General features: G+C 23.3%; 2 protein-coding genes across 3 annotated transcripts; one reads left to right on the top strand and one right to left on the bottom strand.

The window, feature by feature from the left end:
• On the top strand, positions 1–17,560 carry LOC127277483 (transcription factor cwo-like). 2 transcript variants are annotated; one of them, XM_051298647.1, is made up of 5 exons: positions 1–467; positions 6,563–6,692; positions 14,028–14,211; positions 14,411–14,647; positions 14,800–17,560. In XM_051298647.1, the coding sequence occupies exons 1-5, from the start codon at positions 403–405 to the stop codon at positions 15,348–15,350; spliced, it is 1,167 nt and encodes a 388-aa protein (XP_051154604.1). In that variant the 5' UTR covers positions 1–402; the 3' UTR covers positions 15,351–17,560. The 2 variants fall into 2 exon arrangements, with proteins under 2 accessions (XP_051154604.1, XP_051154612.1); XM_051298655.1 differs by lacking the exons at positions 1–467; positions 6,563–6,692 and adding an exon at positions 13,249–13,597.
• Positions 16,466–24,056, bottom strand: LOC127277474 (elongation factor 1-alpha). Its single transcript, XM_051298636.1, has 4 exons — positions 23,892–24,056; positions 19,813–20,663; positions 18,453–18,946; positions 16,466–18,342 (listed from the first exon to the last, which is right to left on the bottom strand). The coding sequence occupies exons 2-4, from the start codon at positions 20,633–20,635 to the stop codon at positions 18,274–18,276; spliced, it is 1,386 nt and encodes a 461-aa protein (XP_051154593.1). The 5' UTR covers positions 20,636–20,663; positions 23,892–24,056; the 3' UTR covers positions 16,466–18,273.
• Positions 24,057–24,497: the final 441 nt, after the last annotated feature.

Below are 24,497 nucleotides of genomic sequence, written 5' to 3'. Positions count from 1 at the left end.
GCCGGCCTTCCTTCCTCCTCGACCTCTCTTCGATGTGCCAGTGAGTTGGTGGCGGCGAACCTAACCTAAAGTATATTCAATCGAGCGAAGAAGCAGATTCAAACATTATTATTATAATCTGCGCGACGTTTTTTTTTTTTTTTTCCCCTCTACGTTATATACGCTTTTTTTCACAATACAGTGAATAATTTTAATTTTTTTGCAACTCTGTGATTATATTTGCAAAAAAAAAAAATTTCCCTACACGTGTATATCTTCACTGATCTTCATTTTCTTCAAGGAATTTTTAGTGATAGTTTTTATTTTAAATTCAAAGTGAAAAATTCAGTTGAGAGTGATTATTAACGAGTGTTGGAGATATTATTATTATTATTTTTTTTTTTAATTATTCTATGCGTCAAAATGATGGACACTCAGAACTATTGGGAGGATAATTCAGCTCATTCCATGCAAGTCAAGTATGAAAGGTAGGTAATTTTTTTTTCTAATTAAAAAATTTGCTTTTTCCATAAAAAAAAAAGTTAAATTTAAATGAAAAATGTTTTATTAAAAATATAAGACTATCTCTTCTAAAAAAAAACAATGAAGAAGAAAAATGAGGTATAACAATTAGAGTTGATTATGCAATCTAGCTTTCTAATTTTGGATGTTCTAGACTAGAAAATCTATATGAAAGTGTGGATAATTTTTTTAAAATTAAATTTTTTACACTGGAAAAAATAGTATTGAATCAAAAATAACGTATTGTACACGGAAAAAAAATATTTACCTAAATCAGCGAAAAGTTTCATTAGAATTACGAAATATTTAATTGAAACAAGTAAAATTTTTGCTACTGGTAGTGAAACGTTTCGCTGTTCCATTTAAATTTTTTTTTTTTCCATATTTACCGTACCTGTTTGTATTTGATTGAATATTTTTTTAATCCAAGAAAATTTTTGCTATTCGAATTAAAGTTTTTTTTTGAATTAAGAAAATTAGTGTATCAAATACGAACAAATAGTTTTCTATATATATATATTAGTTAAAATAGAAATATATGGAAATTTTCAATTCATTTCTAAAAACTTAAAACTTAAATTTAAATAAAAAGAAACTACAATGGAAAAACATACGTGTTACTTACGTATTTTTTTTCCCCCTTGTAGGGCAAGTATAGAAAATATAATAGTCTCACTAGTCACGCGAGAAAATACAAGTGAAATGCAAAATAAAATATAAACAGAAAGTTTTTTTTTTTTTTTTACGACACATATATCAAATTTTATATAACACAATAGAAAATTTTATATCTCTTGTCAAAAAAAAAAAAAAAAAAAAAATCTGCGATATGCATTTTTTTTTCGTATGAAAGAATATATATTATATATTGAATATATAAAAATTAATTGTAGTTATATCGGAAATTAATTTATATAATAAAATTTCTGTGAATATTTGATATAAAGGAAATAACGTACGATGGAAAATTACAATAATTCTTTCTCACATATGTTAGATGTTTTAATTTTATAAATTTTGCATAACCAAAAATTCGTATCATAAAATGATAAGATAGAATCTCGAGGTTAATTTAATTTTTCAGCAAAATATAATAATCTTTATAGAAAATTATATTAATATATATATATATATTATTTTATCATTTTAATAATCCACTAAACTAGAATTTAAAAGAAAATTTTGCTGTAAGTTCGATATTATTATTTTGAAATGAAGTATGAATTTAGAGCACGATGAAGTGAATATTTTATATGAGAATGACGTCATAAGAAGCTAAACAAATCTAGTGTATATATATATATATATATATATATATATATATATATATATATATATATATATATATATATATATATATATATATATATATATATATATATATATATATATATATATATATATATATATATATATATATATATATATATATATATATATATATATATAATTCTTTATAGAACACTTTACTTTTATATGCGAAAAGTTTGCTAGGCCATTGACACTGTATTGAATAAGACAGATTTATTTGTTTCATTATATACCTATACTTATATCCAGTAAGTAGTATCTATTTAAGACCTTAAGGTTATTTTTATTCAAAACTTATTGTTAGCTTCTATAAGTTGGTCTATAAGTAACTTTAGATTTTAAATTCAACATTTCAATAAAAAATATTTCAATGTTCTATATATAAGAAACAAAAAAAAAAAAAAAATGATTAAACGTAAAATGTTCTCGCGTTCAGAATCGAAATTTTCCATTGTTGTCGCGATTTCAAGGTATCAAATATGATAAGATTTTTTTTTTCTTTTGCATTTGTCATTTTTTTTTTTTTAATTAGAAAAAAGAAATTATAATATTTTCTTTTGGTGAAATAAAGTAGTAATACGATGTTATCATTGAAGTTGTTTGCAACATTTTTTTTTTTTTTGGAATTGTTTTACATTTTTTATATTTTTTCACATTTTATTGGAAACGAAAGAAATTTATATGTATTTTTTTTTTGGGGAAAATATATTCTAATTTTTTGTGTATGAAAGAAAATATTTAGTCTCGCGCCAATAAGTAGTAGTGGCATACAAGTGAGACATGTGCTGAGTCTCACTGTTATTGGCCGCTACTACTTGCGAATATATGTGTGGCGTTGAAACTAATGTAAAAACGTTTTTTTTTTTCCACACAAAAATTATTATATTTTGAAAAATCTTTTATTAACTAGTATTTATAAATAATATCGTAATTATTTAAAAATTATTATAATTATAACAAAAAATATATTTAACAAAAATTGTAATTGTAATTGTAATTGTAATTGTTTTTTTGGAAGTTTTTTTTTACTATAAACATATTATTACTATTATTTTTTTTAAATAAATAATATATAATAATATAATAATACATAAAAAAAAATTGTTTCGCAAAAAAAAAATTATATTTGTTACATTTAAAAAAAGAGAAATTTCTAAAAAATAATTGCTACCACGTATATATATATTTTTAAAATTAATTTTTATATTTACCTGTGGTACATTTGACGTATTGTTACGTATATAGATAATGGATTTAGATCTCTGAGCTTTGCGTAAAGATGGAAAATTTTAATGACAAATATATACAATCTGTGATAATGAACGATGGAATAGTGCAAAAAATTGCATATATGTTCATTTTCTATATTCTTTTAAAAAATTATAAAATCAAATTAATAGTTTATTTATGATTTTTCATTTTAGAAATTATTACACTTTATTAGAATTAATTTAAAAATTATCAAATTTTTATAACAAAATGAAAATTATAATTTTAATAAAATTAAATGTTAAAAAGTTTAATTTAAATTTTTTATTATATATTATTATTCAAAAATTTTGTTTAATTTTCATTTCAACTATGAAGTAATGTTTTTTTTTCAATTGATTTTTTTGCAAGTTATTTTTTTTTTTTAATAATAGAATTAAAACTTTTTTACACTCTAAATAGAAATATTAATATATAAAAGTGAGAAAAACTTGGTGGTGTGTTTGTATAGACTTTTATTGGGGTCGAGCACTGACTTTAGACTCACATATATATATATATATATATATATATATATATATATATATATATATATATATACTATAATACCTCTATTTTAAGACGTGAAATATTCCTATAGGTGTGCATCGCGTGAGATTCCGCGACTTCAATCTATACGCGACACAAGTGTGCGAGTTAATTATAGATCATCGAGAAAAGTCATTCTGATAATTTGAAAGAAACGCGTTGTTAAATTTTACAATTAGATTTATATTTATTATTGAAAAACTTGAAAGTAGAAAATTTGACGATTATCAAATAAATAATTACTTGAAGTAAATTAATTTTATTTGAATTGTATTTGAACGAATAATTTCTGTATTTAAAATAAATATCTTAAATAATAATTTGATACAAATAAATATTTATTTAATACAATTAGTATTAAATAAATATTTATTTGTTAAATTAACTGATTATTTGGTTCAAGTAAATATTTATTTGTTAATGGTCAACTGATTATTTGAATGAAATAAATTTTTTTTTACAAATATTTTGATAACAAAAATATTCGCTGATAATTAATGGAATAAAATAAATGGAAGACAATAATTTTATAGACTAATGCAAAGGAAGAGTGTTTACAATTATAAATTTATAAACGATAGTGGCGAGAATTACGTATAAAGGGTTACATTCACTATTATAGAAAAGTCACGTTGCATGCCACGCGGTTAGTATACTTTTATGAATGTACACACAAACTCACCTATAACAATCAACAATTATTTATTTTATTTAAAAAATAAAAGAATTTTGTTAATTTAAATATTATTTTTTCACAATAAAATTTATATTACAATTAATAATTAAATTATTAATTAATAATTAATTATATAATTAATAATAATAATTTATACAAATTTTTTTAATATTTTCATTTGGAAAAATAAAATAAATTTTTTTTTATAAATAATTTTTGAAATTCAATATATATATATATATACCTATAAAGAAATCAATAATTCTTATATGATGGTATTATAATTGTGTAAGAAAATAATATATGTATATACACATATATCAGTTGGTAAATGCGACAAATCGTGAAAGTGAATGTACTCCTATGGTGGGTATGTAGTAAGGTCGAACAAGGACGTGTGTCGCCGCATTGCATTTTTTTTTTTTTAAGCTTGGATTCTTTACCCTATTTAGTTGCTCTATTATTATGTATGAATCTTGAATCAATATAGACACAAATTTATTCATTATCGAAATAAATTTTGCAATTATATTTTATTAATAAAAAATGTAATTACATTTTTTTTTTCTTTTTAAAATTATAATTTAAAATATTATATAAAAAGCCCACACTTGTTTCAATTCAATTTTTTCTTATTAAGTCAATAAAAAATTATATTTATTTATATAAAAAAATTAATGTCGAGCAAAAAAAAAAAAAAAATTTTTATCAAATATAAATATTAGTTTTATTATTATTCATTTTGTAACCTTGAAAAATAGCCAATGAACTCCATTCATATTTTACTATTATATTCATCTCTGTTGAGAGATTATTATTCTAAACGCGTTTTTAATTATTTAATAGAAATTTCTTTCTGGAAATAACATAATTAATTAATTTATGTAAAATTCATTAAAATTTTAAACGAAGATTTTTGCAAAAATATGAAATTATAAATAAGACATTCCCTTGAAATTTTTAAAAATTTTTTTCAAATATGTAAAAATGTTTTTTTTTTTATATATATATATGAAAAATATATTCCACGACCGGTTGCCTCACGTGTAAGTACATACGGTGACCGTGTATGTATATATAATTTCTGCTTGACATAACTAAATAATAAATACAATTGAAGTTCACTTAGAAAATAATTTTATGTTTTATGTATATTTAAATAAGTATTTCACACCTAGTATAACATGATATTTTTTTAATACACCGTTTTATTATTTACATATATTATAATAAGTGTTTTAAAAATTTTATTTAAAAAATTTTATTTAAAAAATAATTTTATTGATTTAAAATTTTTATTTTTTAAAAAATTTATAAATTTTTTATTAACACACAGGCAGAATTTTTTAATTTCTCAAATGATGTACTTCCTACACAAAAATTTACTCATAGAAATTATATAGTTATATCTTGTATAGATAAAATTTATTGTTATTATTATTGTTATTAATCTGCTCATACAGAGATATTGCGCGAGAAAGATATTTTTAAATAAAAAAGTATTTGTATAAATAATTCTTTCTCCCACGTTTATAGAAAGATTCCACATATGCAAAATATCTTCTTGAAATTCCAGTTTTAAAATTTCGTGAAAAAATTTTTTTTTATGGATTTTTTTTATAGCACTGGAATTTCTTTATATGTAGGTTTTTTTAATAGTTCATTTTTTTTTAAATACAAAACTTTGCATTTACAATTAAATAAAAATTTTAAAGTATAATTTTTTTTTAAATTAAAATTTATAAAAATTATGTTTAAAAAAAATTATTAATAATTTTAGTATTATTAATAATTTTTAGTAAATGAAATATTAAAAGTATTTTTAGTTCTGTAAATAATTATTTGAACTGCAAAATAAAGAAAAATTTGTAGTTTTTTAAATGCATTTTACAGTAAATTTTTTTTTATTGTCATATCTATTTAAAGCAGATTATGTATAGGTATATATAGGGTTATTGACTGAATTGTCTGTCGCATATCACAATTTTATTATATTTATATATGTATAGATCGTTCATTACATAGAGATTAAAAACAAATGATCGTATCTTTCATCCCTATATGAGTTCACTTGACGATAATCTGATAAATAATAGAATAAACTTTTACCTGTGAGAAAAAATTTTTTCAATTTACAATTTCATAACAATTTCATATTTGCAAAAGTTTATTCCTTTTTTTTATTATTATTAATTTTTAATTAATTATTAAAATAAAAATTGAAAATAAATATTAATAATATTTTATTTTTAAAAAAATAATTTTTTTCATTTTCAGTTTGGATAATAGATCATGCAAGGACGACATCTATAGAATGGGAATCGGTGCAGGATATTGTGAAGGAAATTTAAATTTTGCAACCGCTTCAGAGGATGATGAAATTTATACAAAAAAAAAAGTTTCAAGAGTGAGTATATAAAATTAATGAAAACAATTAATTTTTTTTTTTTTTTTTTTATAAATTAGGTGAAATTTCCTTTCAACAAACAAGTTTTTTTTTTCTTTATTCATCATAATTATAAAGGATAAATTAAGGAAGTGTTTGAGATATTTCAAAAGTTGTTCAATAAAACCTGAAGTGTAATCAAGTAATTTATATATATTCAATGAAAAAAAAAAAATGATTTTCGCTCTATATATTTCAGTGAATGTTGTTTCTCCATATGTAAATTATCAAATTTTTCATTTACCATTAGAATATATAGATTAATTAAGACTTTTGATTTTACAAGGAAGTAAAAGAAGAGGAAAAAAAATAAAATTCAATTTTTGTTTTATTTATTAAAATTATAAAAATAATTCCACTAAAATAATGATTTTAGTTGTAAATAAATTTTTTTCACTCTAAAATTCTCTTTGAAATAAATTATATATATTTTTTTTTAATACAAGAAACAAACAAAAGATAATAAAAAAAAAAATGTCTCGTGAATTAGAAGCATATTACGACAATGATAAGATTTAGAAAAGCATTTTATAATGGTTTTTCAAGCGGATGCGCGATCGACACTTTATCATATCGCGTAATCATTGTTAGGCAAGTGAACCAAATCATTTGAATTTAATTTAAACTAAATCGAATTTTTTTTTAAACATTTCCATAATTAAAAATTAAAAAAAAAATTAAAAAAAAATTAAATTAAAAATTTATTTCAATGAAAACATTTAAAATTTCTGACATTGCCTACGTGATTAGTAGCACGAAAATTTTACTACGATTCATTGTTTTTTTTTTTTAAATCTACATATTCTTTATGCCGTGAGTTAAATAAATAATCAAAAAAAAAAATTTCATAAAAATAGATGTATTAAATTGTCGCGGAAAAAAAGTCAAAAATTCACACTTATTGTTGAGAATCGTGACTGGCAAATTATTTAAGATGAATTCAAGGAAATTTTTTTTTTTTTTTTTTTTTTTTTTTTAATTATTTGAGCAACAAAATAAAAAAATTTATAGAAAATTTCTTCATTTTTTTTTTTTTTTTTTTTTGATAAAGACATAAAAATTAAAAAAAAATTATTATTATTTTTTATTGCAGTATATAATGTTTATTTTCTTTAAATTACTAAATGGCAAAATGATTAAAAAAACAAGACACGTGTTAGTGAGTCGACGATATTTTTGCGTCTAGTCGTAAGAATATAATCAAGTCACATGTTTCTTTTCACGTATTTTATCTTTCACGAGCATTGATCAGTCACACGGTAAACCACAGGACTACTAATGATGCTTTGACCTAAAAAAATATGATGATTAATTTAACAAAATAAAACTATTTTTTTATTTATAAATTTTATTTCTAAATTTTATATATAATAATTATTAATTTATAAAATGTATGAAATTTATAAAAATTCAAATAATAAATATGAAAATAATATTATACAGAATATATATTATATATACAAATAACTCTCTAAAAATTCAAGACATTGAGACAAGTAGTCTCTTAACCTTGAGTCTTTTCAAACGAGATACTATTTTCGCAATCTCGTTGACTCTTTTGTAAAAACAACAAAAATACTTTGTAAAATAAGCATTCTTAATTTATATATTATTTTACAATGTGCAATATTATATTTTTCGTAAAAATTGAAAAACTTTTTCTATTTTAGTACATATTTACTATTTTTTTTTTAAAAATGCATTTTAAGTCACGCGAGTTTGAAAATAATACGCGTGCAATTATTTTCTTTCTATTAATCATATTTATTATAAGAATTAATTTTTATGAAAATATTTACATTTTTATTTAATTTGCAATTAATAATATTTATTAACATTTTTTTTTTTTTTGTAAAAAAAATTTACGTTTTCTATATTTGCGAAAACGAATTATAATAATTAATAATTTTTCGATTTTCAAAATTCAGTGAATTTGATAAAATATCTGGGTATTAAAATTTTACAAAAAAAAAAAAATTATTTTAAAAACAATGATTATAATTATAAATTAATGGCAAATAAAAATATATGCTTCGGACCTTCAATATTTTAACATAAAATGTCCATCGATATAATGTTATGCTTCGATAAGCACGGATTTTGTGAAGGCGAAGGAACAAAAACAAGGTCGTTTTGCTCATACATTGACATCTATTTGTCAAATAGCATAGTCTTATTTTTTTATTATTATTATTTTAATTAATGTCTGTATTATTTTTTTAAAAATATTAAAAAAACAAAAATTGTTTTAAATTTTTATATTATTATTTCCATTGGAATAATTTTTTAGAAAATATAATTTATTAAAAAGTAAAACGTCGCTATTTATTTATAACAATAACGGCTGAAAAATTCATTACTGATTGTTTTTTTTTTTTTATTTTTTGTTTAAGAAAAAAAAAAGAAAATCTCATGTCATGATGATATACAGAAGAATAAATGAAAAGAAAGAATTTATATTATTTGAAAAAAAAGAAAGTAGCAAATATGCAAGTTGAATGAGGTCGAGTTATCGACAGTCCGGATTGATCCAGTCGCAATGATCATCGTGCATAGAGGCTTGTTATAAACGATTCTATTATGGTTTGCGCGCGAGTTTATCAATATGCATGACCGCCTTGGACCCCAAAGGTCTCTGTTATTTCAAATGATAAACCGGGATTTACTGGATTCCTCATATCGTATATTATATATATATATTCTCAATTTCAATGGTTATATACTCGATTTTTTGTTGGTCAATAAAAAAAAAAAAATTATATATATGACCTACTACAAAGTGAATCAAGTTAAACTAGTTTATTTCCTTTAATTAAATTATCAAAATTATTAAATTTAATATTAACTATAATAATAATTATCCCAATCAAAAATTTACTAATGGCGCAGTACTGACGCAGTACTGACAAATACTGGCGCAGTACTGGCAACAGTATTACCTAGTACCTAGATATTTTTTTTATCAAATTCACTGAATTTAAATAATCGAAAAATTATTAATTATTATAATTCGTTTTCTATATTTGCAAAAACGAATTATAATAATTAATAATTTTTCGATTATTGGTAATTTTGGTAATTACTGGTTCAGTACTGGCGCAGTACTGGCAACAGTATTACCTAGTACCTAGATATTTTTTTTATCAAATTCACTGAATTTAAATAATCGAAAAATTATTAATTATTATAATTCGTTTTCTGTATTTGCAAAAACGAATTATAATAATTAATAATTTTTCGATTATTGGTAATTTTGGTAATTACTGGTTCAATACTGGCGGAGTACTGGCAGTTTTGTAATTTATTGTATACGAAAAAAAAAGCTTGAACTGTAACAGACATATACACTCCAGGTAATACTTTTTTGGTATACTTAGGAAAATGTGTCTGAAATTTTTAGTAACCCAAGATAAATTAAATATTAATTAAATTAGTTAACTAACTAATTAATATTTTATTATATAAAATCGAAAACACCAAGAATTTTCATTTATTCTTATATAATATATATTGCAAATTATTATTTTAAAAAATAAATATAAAAATATGTTTATTATAAAATCAAAGTTTTTATAATATATAAAAACAGTTTAGTAAAAATAAAAAAGTTTATAAAATAATTATAATGTATATAATTATACAATTAGCTATTTAATTATTATTTTATTATTCATTTAAATTTATTAATTTTTATATCAAATATAAATAAATTAACATTGAATTCAATTCAATTTACATAAAACAAAATTAGTTTACAAATTAACTCATCACAAATAATAATAAATAAATAATAAATAATAATAATCTCATCACAATAATTTAATAAATAATGAATACTAAATTCCTGAAATTAGGTAATTATTAAAAAAAAAAATATCTAAATTATTTTTAAATTAACATTAAATTTTTGTTTATAATTCACTTTTAGAAAAAAAAACTGAAGAATAACATCCAGAAACAAATTACAATAATTTTATATTGACCATTGAAATATATAAGTATGTAGGTTTGACTATTATTTATAATTTCTATTAAGGAAGGTTAATTATAAATTTTATATTATTGATAATATAACATTTGTGCAATTTTACTTGCCATTGTATTTAATTTTTTAAATTAAATTTATATTATAAATTTTATTCTAAAAAATATTAATTTTTTATAAACAAATTGATTTATTTTTAGTTTGATCGTTTAAAATTTTTTTTTTTTGGTTTATTTCATATCTGAAAACAAAAAGAAAATCTTGCAAAATGTTTTAGACTTTTAGAAACTTTTTGTTTAAATTAATTTTACCCACAGAAAAGCAAAATAAAGTACATTTTAATTTTTGAAAAATAAAATCAAGTTGAAAAAATTTTGATGAACAAAATATTTAAACCAAAAAAAATTCTACGGGTTCACTTTGGAACTTTTTGTAAACTAGTATTAATTAAAAAGAAAATCTATTTGAGCCAGTACTGGCTCAATATCGGCTCAGTACTGGTTTGCCAGTACTGCTCTCTAAATCTGAATTAGTAAAAATGTTTACTAATTTGAATAAGTGACTCGCTTTTTGCTTCTGAATTAGTAAAATTTTACTAATTGTTAGTAAAAGTTACTAATAATTAGTAAAATTTAACTAATTATGAAGCAAAAAGTGAGTTACTAATTCAAATTAGTAAACATTTTTACTAATTCAGATTTAGAGAGTGGGAGGGTGGTACTGCACCAGCCAATACTAAACCAGTATTGCGCCAGTAGTCAACTCTGGTATAATACTGAAATTTTTGATTGGATAGTAATAATAATAAATAGCAAATAAATAAAAATGATAAATAATAAAAATAATAATTAATTAATAAATAATTTTTGGATTTAAAAGAAAAAATTATTACAAAATTTTTATATTATTTGCATTTTTATTTTCAGTTGGTATTATTTTTATAGTATAGGTATGCAACTAGATCTTGTTGTAAAATGCCGTTTGCGTTTCACGATGTAATAAAGTTGAAAGAAAACAGGTGATATTATTAACTATAAGCAAGTTGTCTAAGAGTCGTCGTTGTCGTCGTCACGTGTATTCGCACATGTTTTCCTGTTTGCAATCTTAACGGAACATTTTTAATCATAACGTCCCGTATAAGTTGTCAAGAATTTTTTTTCTTTTTTTTCAAAACATAAACTATTTTTATCTAAATTAATTGAAAAATTGAAAAATTAACCGAAAATATAATTATATTAATCTGTTTCTTTTTTTCTTTTGGGAAAAATTAGAAAAAATGTAATTAATTTAATTAAATTGAAAATTGAAATGTAAAAAAATTGGTATCTGTAAATTTATAGCAGAGAAAAAGCAATTACCCTATCGACCTAAGTATGTATATGTAATCGTTATTAGCTTTGAGTTTGTCGAGAGGATTTCTTAAAGAAGGTGATATCAGCCCGACCCCCGACATTTTTTTTTTGTCCTGTCGACTCGTGACAAATATATATATATACATATACTTGTTATCCCACACGTGTATATAGAATATTCTGACGTGCGGTGATAAACTTGTTGTTTCATACAAGAATCGCAAAGGGGATTTTCATATGTAATATTTTTAGAGAGAGAGAGAGAGAAAGAGAATTTTATATACCAGACGTTGTCTTTAAAAATAAATTCAATTTTTTTTTTTTTTTATTAATTTTTTCAATACAATAATATACCCAAAAACGATTTTAACAGATTCAAAAGATTTTAAATTCAAAAGAATTTGACAAATAAAAACAAAAATAATTTTGAAAATTCGAAAGGAATCAAAAAATAAGATTTATAAAAAAAAATTTAATTTAAAAGAATTTAAAATATATAGAAAATAAAGTATTTTGAAAAATTTAATAGAATGTAACAGATACAAAATTACAGAAAAAAAAAAAAAAAATAATTTCAATATTGATAGGAATTTACTCTCTAAATCTGAATTAGTAAAAATGTTTACTAATTTGGAAAATTCAAACTTATTTATCTAATAGATAGAAAAAAATTACGAAAATTCAAAAGAATGCGTATAAAAGATAAAAAATTGCAACAAAAAAAAAAAAATAATTTTGAATTGATAGAGAATTTAAAAGATAAAAAATTACAAAAAAAAAAGATATTTTGAAAATTCAAAAGAATTTCACAGATAAATTTCAAAAAAAATTCTTAAGAAGGATTTTAATTGGCGTGAATTGGACTAATTTCAGAAGTATTAAAAAGCATTCTATAAATAAATATTGTTAGAGGAAACTCGTGCGACAAAACAAGATCACGTGTAGGGTGTAACAAATCTTGTAACATATACACGTGATGATGAGAAAGAGAGAGAGAGAGAGAAAAAAAAAAAGAATGACTCCTCTTGTTGGCTTGCAGTTCATTTAAAATGAAACTTTTTAAACGTATATATATATATATATATATATATATATATATATATATATATATATATATATATATATATGTGTGTGTAAGAAATTAATCACAATATCGTCCGAGAAAATTTATGCTATACGGCATCAGCATCACAAGCGAAACCAGTAGCTATTCCTCAGTCTGCAAAAATACTTTTACCGAGAAACAAGTGCTCGCGTATTTGTCACGCCGTTTATATCAGAAACAAGAATTTTTCCTACATTTTTTTTTTTTTTTCAATAAAAATATTTTATTAAAATGAAAATTTAATTGTGGAAAAATTGTGTCTGATTTTTGAGAATTTAATCAAATAAATTTTATAATATAGAGAACAATGGTTACACATAGTATGGATAATATTTTAAATATGCAGTATTATACACCTGCAAATTTAGAGGAGTCACTTGATTCCCTACCGCCTAGAAAGAAACGTTGTTTAAATAATAAGGAGGTAAAAAAAAATTGAGCACAATTTTTTAGAGCATATAAAAAAAATAAATTTTTATTTTAGAATATAATTTTTTATTTTTATATTTTTTTGTTTTTAAAATATATTCTTTTCACAGAAAATTAAAAGGCATTAAAATAAGCTGCAATAATTATTATTTTAATCCAATTTTGCTTATTTTAATTTATTTTGGTATTAAAATAAGCAAAATTGAATTAAAATAATAAGCGTTGCATTTTAATACCTTATAATTTTCTGTGTTAGTAAATATTTGTAATTTTCAAAATTATGTAAAAATCGTGTTTTTACTTTATAATTGAAAGACAATTTTTTTAATTTCTACCACTGAAAAAAAAATTCTAAATCAGAATTTAGGCTTTTTAAATTAAAAAAAAAATTGATTGTTAAATTAATTGACTTTTTTTTGTTACAGCAAGATCCAATGTCTCATAGGATAATAGAAAAGAGAAGAAGAGATCGTATGAATAATTGTTTGGCTGATCTCAGCAGACTAATACCAGCTGAATACTTGAAAAAAGGCAGAGGAAGAGTGGAAAAAACGGAAATTATTGAGATGGCGATACGTCACATGAAACATCTTCAAGATATTCGACAAGGTATATAAAAAAAAAATTTACAAAGAAAATTCATGTAAAAAAATAGATTTTGACTTATTTAATTTTATTATACTAATTTTTATATATATTTTTTTATTATTAATTAATTTTTTTATTCTGATTTATTTTATTATTAACAATTTTAATTTTAAAAAATCGCATTTTTTCCAAAAAAATTAAAATAATTTTTTTTTTTTAGACACTAAACATTCGAGTGGAAATTCAGTGCATACACATCCTGAGGATAGTGTTGATAGTGTACCTAATTCACCAACAACATCAACAGCAGCCGAACATTATAGGCTTGGCTTTCAGGAATGTTTAAGTGAAACCATGCACTTTCTTGTTGAGGTCGAGGGTTTTTTTGCGAGAGATTCTCTATGTGTACAATTAATTGGTCATTTACAGCAACATTGTGAAAAAATTCTCGCCACCAGTTAGTAAAATTTAATTATTTTTCCTCATTCCAAAGAACTTATAAAATACATTAAATTAAAAAAAAATAATAAAAGAAAATTATTTCAAATTATTAAAAAAAAAAAAAATTATTTCCATTAAAATTTTTTTCATCAAAAAATTAATTTCCAGGTGATAGACTTGGTTTTCCACATCCAGATTTACCATCGTCAAATGAATCAACAAATGAAAATTTCATTCATTCAACAATACCAACGGTGTGTCTTCAAAATAATCAATCATCCGATCATTGTTCAAGTTCAGGAGTGAGTTCATTGAGTGATACTGAACGTTCAAGACCTATTGTACAACCGCCACCATCATCAACAACAACAACAGATGATAGTGATCACAGTAATCATAGTTCATCGCACAGTACACCATTGGCAATAAGGCCACCAAATTATAAATTTAAAAGTTCAATTAAACAGAGATTTTCAGCTGAAAGAATAAAATTAAGTCCACCACCTGTTTTAGATAAACCACATGGTGTACCAATATTTGCATTACATGATGGTGGTGCATTTTATATTCCATTAACAGTAGAATCATCAATGTTAAGGCCACATCTTACATTTTTTCCTGACACTGGTCCAGATACGGTACTTCATCCCGTTACAATTTCAGTGAATTTTAATCATTCAACACCACCTGCATGGTCTCATCACAGTCCAACACATTAAAAAAAAAAAAAAAAAAAAAAAAAAAGAATCCACTTTGTGTTCTTTAATTTTTGAAAAAAATTTATTCTTAATCTTCCATTTTTGCTGCCATTTTTGTTTTTATGTCGAATTTTACTAAATGAAAATAATACAACGGTCTCTTTATTATTTTACTAACACAGAAAATTAAAAAGGGCATTAAAATAAGCTGCAACGTTTATTATTTTAATCCAATTTTGCTTATTTTAATACCCAAAACCCAGATAGCACGGAAACTTGCAGCAAGCTCGCGGCAAGCTTGTCTGAGCTAGCGAAATGTCCCACCCAGAGCAAACTTGCCGTGAAAGCTTGCTGTAAGCTTTCTAGGAAAGGTTGCTGCAATCTTGCCATGAAAGATTGCTGCATGCATCATAAGAATGATTGCGGCAAGTTTGCCGTGAAAGATTGCTGTAAGCTTGCTACGTAAGGTTGCAGGAGAATTTCAACAAGCTTCTGGAAAGGTTGCTGCAAGGTCTCCTTAAATTTGTTTCGAAAATTTTGTCGTTAAGTTCCCAAATGAAAATAAGCAGGACATAATTAATAATAATAAACGTTACAAGGATTTTCAAATTTAGAAAACAAATAAATTTTTTTTAAATTTAAAATTTATTTTTTAAAAATTGCAGCAAGCTTTCAGCAACCTTTCCAGAAGATTGTTGAAATTCTCCTGCAATCTTACGTAGCAAGCTTACAGCAATCTTTCACGGCAAAATTGCCGCAATCATTCTTAGAATGCTTGCAGCAATCTTGTAACAATCTTTCATGGCAAGATTGCAGCAACCTTTCCTGGAAAGCTTACAGCAAGTTTTCACGGCAAGCTTGCCCTGGGTGGGACATTTCGCTAGCTCAGACAAGCTTGCCGCAAGCTTGCTGCAAGTTTCCGTGCTATCTGGGAATGGATTAAAATAAGCAAAATTGGATTAAAATAATAATCGTTGCAGCTTATTTTAATGCCTTTTAATTTTCTTTGAAGTTATAATTTTTTAGAAAAATATTTTTAAAAAAATTTTCTTTTATTATGACCCATGACTTTGATTTTTCTGATAAATTATAGCCCTAGTTAAAAAAAATTGAAGAGAACAATGTTTTTTTTAGACTTTTCGTTTTTTTTTTTTTTTTTTTTTTTTAAGATTTTAGAAAATTTCCAATACAGATTCTCGAAAAGAAATATCAAAATGTGATAATATTATTATCTGATAATTTTTAATTTAGGTTTTCTCTCTTTATTCTTTTTTTTTTATCCAATGTGTTTTATTTATTTTTAAAAGAAATAATTTTATTTATTTAACCTATAGTAATATTCATTTTTTTTTAAAGCACAAATAAAAAAATCTGAAATTTTGTAAATAAAATAATGAACCTCTGAAAAATAATTCCATGGTTTTTTTTTTTAAGGATATGTCAGAAATATTTTTGAACAATTATGAGGCTGTGTGTTGCTTTAGCATTTATGAATTTGACACAAAATAAAGAGGTTTAGCTTAAAAAGAAAATTTCTTTTTTTTATTGTCAAATCTAATTAATGTTTCGAATAAATTCGATATAGTATTATGAAAATTCGATTGGCATCATTGTATAGATAATTGAAATTTTTTTTTTAAAAAGTCCTGTATGTGGTGATTACTTACAAATTGTACGATTATTATTATTTTTTTTTGTCAATCAGTATTAATTTAACATTGTTCGGATTTTAATTCCTTTTTTTAAAATGTAAAAAAAATAATTTCTGCACAAATACTACTAGAAAGATTTTGCAAAATCAAAAAAATTTCTATTATTAAAAAATTAATTATTATTAATAGAAATTAAAAATTATAAAATAATTTTCTTTTTGGTAAAAAGTGTTTATAATTTTTGCAAAATTTTGAAAGTTGTATATTGGTAACTCTATTTGCGGTGTGAACGAAATAAATTAAGATATGTTTAAGAATTATGAATTCCAATAATGTGATGATTGCGCCATATCAGAAAATGAAAAGTGACCTATTAATCCATTTCAGACTGCAAAATAGATTTGTGTCAGACATTTTTCATCCTATTGATATTTTCCTAACAAAAAAAAAAAAAAAGGAATTCTAACAAATTCTTATAAAATCATTACATTAAAAAAACATTTTTTGTACATATAACATTAATTGTAAAATTTACCAAGAATTCATTTTGAGAATAAATTATATATATATTTATCATAATTGTGCATTTTTTATTTAGAAAATTTTATATTGGGATTGTAATGATAGTCAAATTTTCAATTGTATTTTTTTTTTTTTTTTTTTTTTTTATTACATCAACATAATTAATACTAAGGGTTTAAAAAGAACGCGTCTATAGGAAAGAGGCGATTAAGAATATTAGGATATATAAATCCAATTCGCACCATTATTAAATATAAACTATACTTTTTTTTTGGTTGAAAAAAAGTTTATAAAATTAAAAAAAATTTTTTTAAAATATATTTTGAATAATCAGCCTTAATAAATCTCATATTAAAAAGAAACAAAGGAATGCGAGGCAGTTTTTCAGATGAAAAATCTATTTTTGTTTGGTCAAATGGTCTCACATTCGAATGAATGATATTTTCAAGGAAACGGAATATTATTGGACGCTTTTGGTTTTGCCAATTTTTTTTTGTAATTAATGACAATTATTATTTTTTTTTTTTTTTGGGGAAAATTGAATGCTAGCATATGTGAGGAGTGCGAGGAGCATGAGTGAATTGAATATGTAAATTTGGATAAATACGAGGATTCAATACTATCGGATAATGTAGAGGAGGTAAAAATAAAAATGTTTTGTCATTACTTGAAAAAGTTGATGAAAAAAATGACGCAAATAGATAAAATTGCGTCCAATTTGGGGATTTTTGGAGAATTTTCATTGGGTATCTTCCGAGGAAGCTTGATGGTTACTTTTTCTTTTGTGCCTTCTCGGCGGCTTTTGTAACCTTGCCCTGAGTATCCTTAAAGTTGACACTCTGGAAAAAAAAATTTTTCATTGAAAAAAAAAAAAATTTCTTTTAAAAAAAAAAATTTCTTTTAAAAAAAAAATTTCTTTTTTTATTTTGAAAAAAAAAATTTTTTGTACCTTAATAACACCGACAGCGACAGTTTGACGCATGTCACGAACTGCAAATCTGCCCAATGGTGGAAATTCTTGGAATGCTTCAACGCACATTGGTTTTGTTGGCTGTAGCATAACAATAGCTGCGTCACCGCTTTTAATACTTTTTGGATTTTCTTCAGTTGTTTTACCAGTTCGACGATCGCATTTCTCTTTGATTTCAGCAAATTTACATGCAATATGAGCGGTATGACAATCGACCACCGGTGTATAACCATTGCTAATTTGTCCCGGATGATTGAGAACAATAACCTGTGCAGTAAAATCAGCAGCGCCTTTTGGTGGTTGATTTTTTGAATCACCAGCAACATAGCCACGTCTTAATTCTTTAACTGAAATATTTTTCACATTAAATCCAACATTATCACCAGGTAGTGCCTCTGTCAATGCTTCATGATGCATCTCAACGGATTTCACTTCAGTTGTCAAAGCAGCTGGAGCAAATGTCACGAGCATTCCTGTCAAAAAAAGCAGAACACAGTAAACTTGGTTGTATCTTTTTCTATTGCAACGTTTTGATGCAAATAAGTTATATCAAAAAGAGATCGTTTTGTGTATCATTTTTAGAAATCATGGCCGAATTGAATCGACTCAAAATTAAACGAATTTTTTTCAGATATTTTGGTAATAGTACAATTGCGGAGACCATTTCACTATTAAATTTGAAAATGAAAATAACAGAAAATCAAAGACAATGTGCAATTCGATAATTAAAAAGTGACAGCTTATAAACATAACCTAAAATGCATGAGAAAAAATTTGTCGATAAAATCAATATAGCCGAGCTTTTTAGAAGGTAAATGGCAGTTTTGCTTTTTATAAAAACGATTCAGAAAAAATTTAAAGAAAGAAAATAGATGAGTGCTGCCATCTGCCTTCTAAAAAGCTCGGCTATATTGATTTTATCGACAAATTTTTTCTCATGCATTTTAGGTTATGTTTATAAGCTGTCACTTTTTAATTATCGAATTGCACATTGTCTTTGATTTTCTGTTATTTTCATTTTCAAATTAAATAGTGAAATGGTCTCCGCAATTGTACTATTACCAAAATATCTGAAAAAAATTCGTTTAATTTTGAGTCGATTCAATTCGGCCATGATTGATATAAATTGATTAAATTTTTTGCATCAAAAAATGAGACTGTTTCGTGTATCATTTCTAAAAATGATACACAAAACGATCTCTTTTTGATATAACTTATGTAACTTATGTGCATCAAAACGTTGCAAAGATTTGATGCAATTTTTGGTCTCAATTTGATACTTTTAGGAAAACTGCGAAATTAAAAAACAATTTTGTTTTTTCTTTTTTATTTTATTTACCTGGTTTTAGAATACCAGTTTCAACACGTCCAACTGGTACAGTTCCAATTCCACCAATTTTATAAACATCCTGTAATGGAAGTCGTAATGCCTTATCAGTTGGTCGTGACGGTGGTAAAATAGCATCCAATGCCTCTATTAATGTTTTCCCATCGGCATTACCATCTTTACGTTCAACTTTCCAACCTTTATACCATGTTGTTTTTGGCGATGATTCCAACATATTATCACCATGCCATCCTGATATTGGTACAAATGCAACTGACGATGTATTATAGCCAATTTTTTTAATATAAGATGATACTTCTTTTTTAATTTCTTCAAAACGACTCTCTGAATATGGTGGATCGGTCATATCCATTTTATTAACGCCAACAATTAATTGTTTTACGCCCAATGTAAATGCCAATAATGCATGTTCACGTGTTTGTCCATTTTTTGAAATACCAGCTTCAAATTCACCAATACCAGCGGCAACAATTAATACAGCACAATCGGCTTGACTTGTGCCTGTTATCATATTTTTAATAAAATCACGATGACCTGGCGCATCAATAATGGTGACATAATATTTTGCCGTTTCAAATTTCCATAATGCAATATCAATTGTTATACCACGTTCACGTTCTGCTTTAAGTTTATCCAATACCCATGCATATTTAAATGAACCTTTACCCATTTCTTGTGCTTCTTTTTCAAATTTTTCAATAGTACGCTTATCAATGCCACCGCATTTATAAATTAAATGGCCAGTTGTCGTTGATTTACCCGAGTCAACATGACCAATTACAACAATATTTATGTGTATTTTTTCCTTTCCCATGATTATTGTTGTTGTTTTTCAAAATTTCCTGGGAAAAATTAAATATTTATTTATTACTATATTATTATAATATATTATATATACAGTGGAACCTCGATTTTATCCGAACCTCTATTATCCGAACTTCTATTATCCGAACTATTTTTTGGTCTTCCGAATTTAAAATTTTATTTTCTCTATTTATTTTATCATTCATTCATTTCTGAGAAGAATGCGTGATTTGGCATATCTAAAAAACGAATAGATGCTATCTTTCAAAGCAAAATAACCAAATTTATGCCAAAAAAATAATCTTAATTATAAAAAAAATTAAAATCTCTATTATCCGAACCCGGCCTTGCCTAGATTAATTCGAATAATCGAGGTTCAACTGTATTATTATTTTAATTTATTTAAATTTGACAAATTTTTGGATGTGTAAACTTTGGTAAAATTATAATTTTAATATATAAAATAGGATATAAAATAAAAAAGGAATTTGTTTTTTTTACACGGGGAATGTCTGACCAAACGTTTACTTGAATCACTTATTATTTAAGCTCTTTTTTGAATTAGTCAAAAAGCAACTAGATTGATAGCAAAAAAAAAGTCAATCACTGATTTAAATTGTCACAAAAGGTCCAGTTCCGTTTATTATTAAATAAATAAATAAATCTACTAATCTAAAAATAACTATTAGTTAAATTCACTAATAATTAGTTATTTTTTTCTACTAATTGCTGAAGCAAAAAGTTGATCAAGATTTTTTTTAAACAATTAGTTATTTTTTTTCACTAATTGCTGTAGCCAAAAAGACAAAATTTTATTAATTAGTTGTTTTTTTTACTAATTTCTAAAGCAAAAAGACGATTAAGATTATTAGTAACAATTTTTTTTACTAATATTGCTGAAACAAAAAATTAGGCAAAGATTTTACTAAAAAATTAGTTACTTTTTTTACTAATTACTGAAGTAAAAAAATGGCCCTTTTTTGTAAAACGTTGGCCTAATTTTTTGTTTCAGCAATATTAGTAAAAAATTGTTACTAAAAATCTTAATCGACTTTTTGCTTTAGAAATTAGTAAAAAAACAACTAATTAATAAAATTTTCTCTTTTTGGCTACAGCAATTAGTGAAAAAAAATAACTAATTGTTTAAAAAAAATCTTGATCAACTTTTTGCTTCAGCAATTAGTAGAAAAAAATAACTAATTATTAGTAAAAAGTGTTAGTTAAAAAAAAAAGTATTAGTTTATATAAAAAAATAACTCGAAAAAAATAGTAAAAACTAATTGAATTAGTTATGAGTTTTAATTAATGTTCAGATCTAAGTTATTTTTAGATTAGCAGATTTATTTATTTATTAATTTAATTTAATTTAATTAGTTTAATTAGTTTAATTTATAAATAATTTAATTAGTTACTTTTTTTTACTAATTACTGAAGTAAAAAAATGGCCAATATTTTTTAGAAAATTAATAATTTTTTTTTTACGAATTACAAAGTAATTATAAAGCAAAGATTTTACTAAGAATTAGTTTTTTTTTTACTAAATTCTAAAGCAAAAAAGCCAGCCAAGATTTTAGTAATTAGTTTTTTTTCACTAATTTCTGAAGCAAAAGTCGATCAAGATTTTAGTAACAATTTTTTACTAATATTTGCTGAAGCAAAAAATTAAGCCAAGATTTTACAAAAAATTTTTTACTAACAATAAGCAAAAAAGAAAATTAGTCAAGATTTTACTAAAAATTAGTTATTTTTTTTTACTAATTACTGAAGTAAAAAACTGATTCAGATTTAGAGAAAGAGAGAGGGAAACTTCTTAATGAAAATGGCCTGTTTCACTTATTATTTACTTGTACTACTTAAAAATTAGAATTCGTAAAAAAGTCCTGTTTCGCTAATTATTTACTTGTACTACTTAAAAATTAGAATTCGTAAAAATAGCCTGTTTTACTTATTATTTACTTGTACTACTTAAAAATTAGAATTCGTAAAAATGTCCTGTTTCACTTATTATTTACTTGTCCTACTTAAAAATCAGAATTCGTAAAAATGCCCTGTTTCGCTAATTATTTACTTGTACTACTTAAAAACCATAATTCGTAAAAATTGCCTGTTTCACTAATTATTTACTTGTACTACTTAAAACCTCAATATCATCCAAAAAACTAAATATATTGTTTTGTAACTATTCACTTTTATAAATATCCTACATATTTTTTCTATACGTTCAATAACTGGTGTAAATAATAATAATAATAATAATAATAATAAATAATAATTATTTGAGACAAATGAAACTTATTTGAAGCAAATAAAAATATGTTTGTCTTAAAACATAATAATTTTTTATTTTAAATAAAAAAAAATTTATTTAATCCAAATAAAATTGTACTTAGTACAAATAAATTTTTTTATTTAACTAAAATAAAAATTAATTTAACTAAAATAAAATTGATTTGAAAAAATAATTTTTTGGCTCTAATATTTTTACTCTTGTTGCAAATATTTTTATGGCAATTTTTTTTTTTTTTATCAATAAAGTTTAAAAAATAATTAAATTGTAATTAAAACACAAAAATTTTCTTACTCATTATAATGAGCTTTATTGGAAATATTTTACCATATTCAATGATAGAGCACATAAAGAGGGCATTAAACTTCGACCCCGGCTTTATACGCCCACCACCCATCCAATCGAAGCGATATTGTCCTTTCCAAAAAAAAAAAAAAAAAAAAACAATATAAAACTAGTTTTTTGTTTTTTAAATTTAAAGTAAAAATTCTCCTTATTTCCAAATTTTATTCTAACATATATTTTTAGTTTAATTGACTATATCCACATTATCTACAATCTATTTGCAACTATACTATAGATAAAAATAAGATTTTTATTGATTTTATTTTTTTACAAAAAAAGGGGGAAAATTTTTCTTTAGGAAAAAAAAGAGGAAAAAAAAACAGTATTTTTAAAAAAAAAATACCAAGGGATATGTAAATTTTATAATGATTGTCTCTCTCCCTCTATTTTTTTTTTTTTTTTTTTTTTTTTTTGAGAATTAATTTACGATAGAGATCAGAGAAAGGGTTTGAGGAAGGCAAGGTGGTTTTAGTTTGTCTGACAGACCGGGAAATCAATATGCGGTGGTCGTCGAGGGTTGTACCGGTGAGTCTTGAGTTTCGTTATCATACCTTATCACCCCCGGGAAAAAAAAAAAAAAAAAAAAAAAATAACAGAAAAAGAAAGAATATTTTCGAAAAATGATAAAACTCACCGAGTCGATGACGAAGTCACCGGAGTATTTGTTTGTTTGTTTTTTTTTTTTTTTGCGTTTCTTTGACGATTTTCTTGGCTTAGGTCGCGCGGGATAAATTGTCGAGGGTAACGGGGTGTCTTCTGACACTCTCTCTCTGTGACAATCCGGCTCTTGGGTTTCAGCGCATGAGCCAAAAAACATGGCCGCCTTTTCACTTTAATCAGTAAAACAGAGGGAGACCTAATAATATATACATATATATATATATATATATAGTATATAGATTTTATTAAATGTATTTATATTCTCACAATTTCAATTTTTAAATTAAATCAATAATTATTTTTTTAGGCGCGACCAATTTTTAATTTTTATATCTTTTATACAATAAATTATTAAAAATAAATTAATTTAGACTATTTTTCCTTTTTCTAAACAATTTTTTATTTTTTTTTAGAGAATATATATTTTTTTTTAAATTTAATTTAATTTTTATATATTTTATACAATAAATTATTAAAAATAAATTAATTTAGACTATTTTTCCTTTTTCTAAACAATTTTTTATTTTTTTTTAGAGAATATTTTTTTTTTTAAATTATTTTAATTTTAAGTTATTTGCTA

Source organism: Leptopilina boulardi, unplaced genomic scaffold (assembly GCF_019393585.1).
Source record: "Leptopilina boulardi isolate dan_hultmark-lab unplaced genomic scaffold, ZJU_Lbou_2.1 LbouV2_110, whole genome shotgun sequence".
NCBI lineage: Eukaryota > Metazoa > Arthropoda > Insecta > Hymenoptera > Figitidae > Leptopilina > Leptopilina boulardi.
Note: the sequence above shows the minus strand (reverse complement) of the source record. Positions and strands in the feature narration are given on the sequence as shown.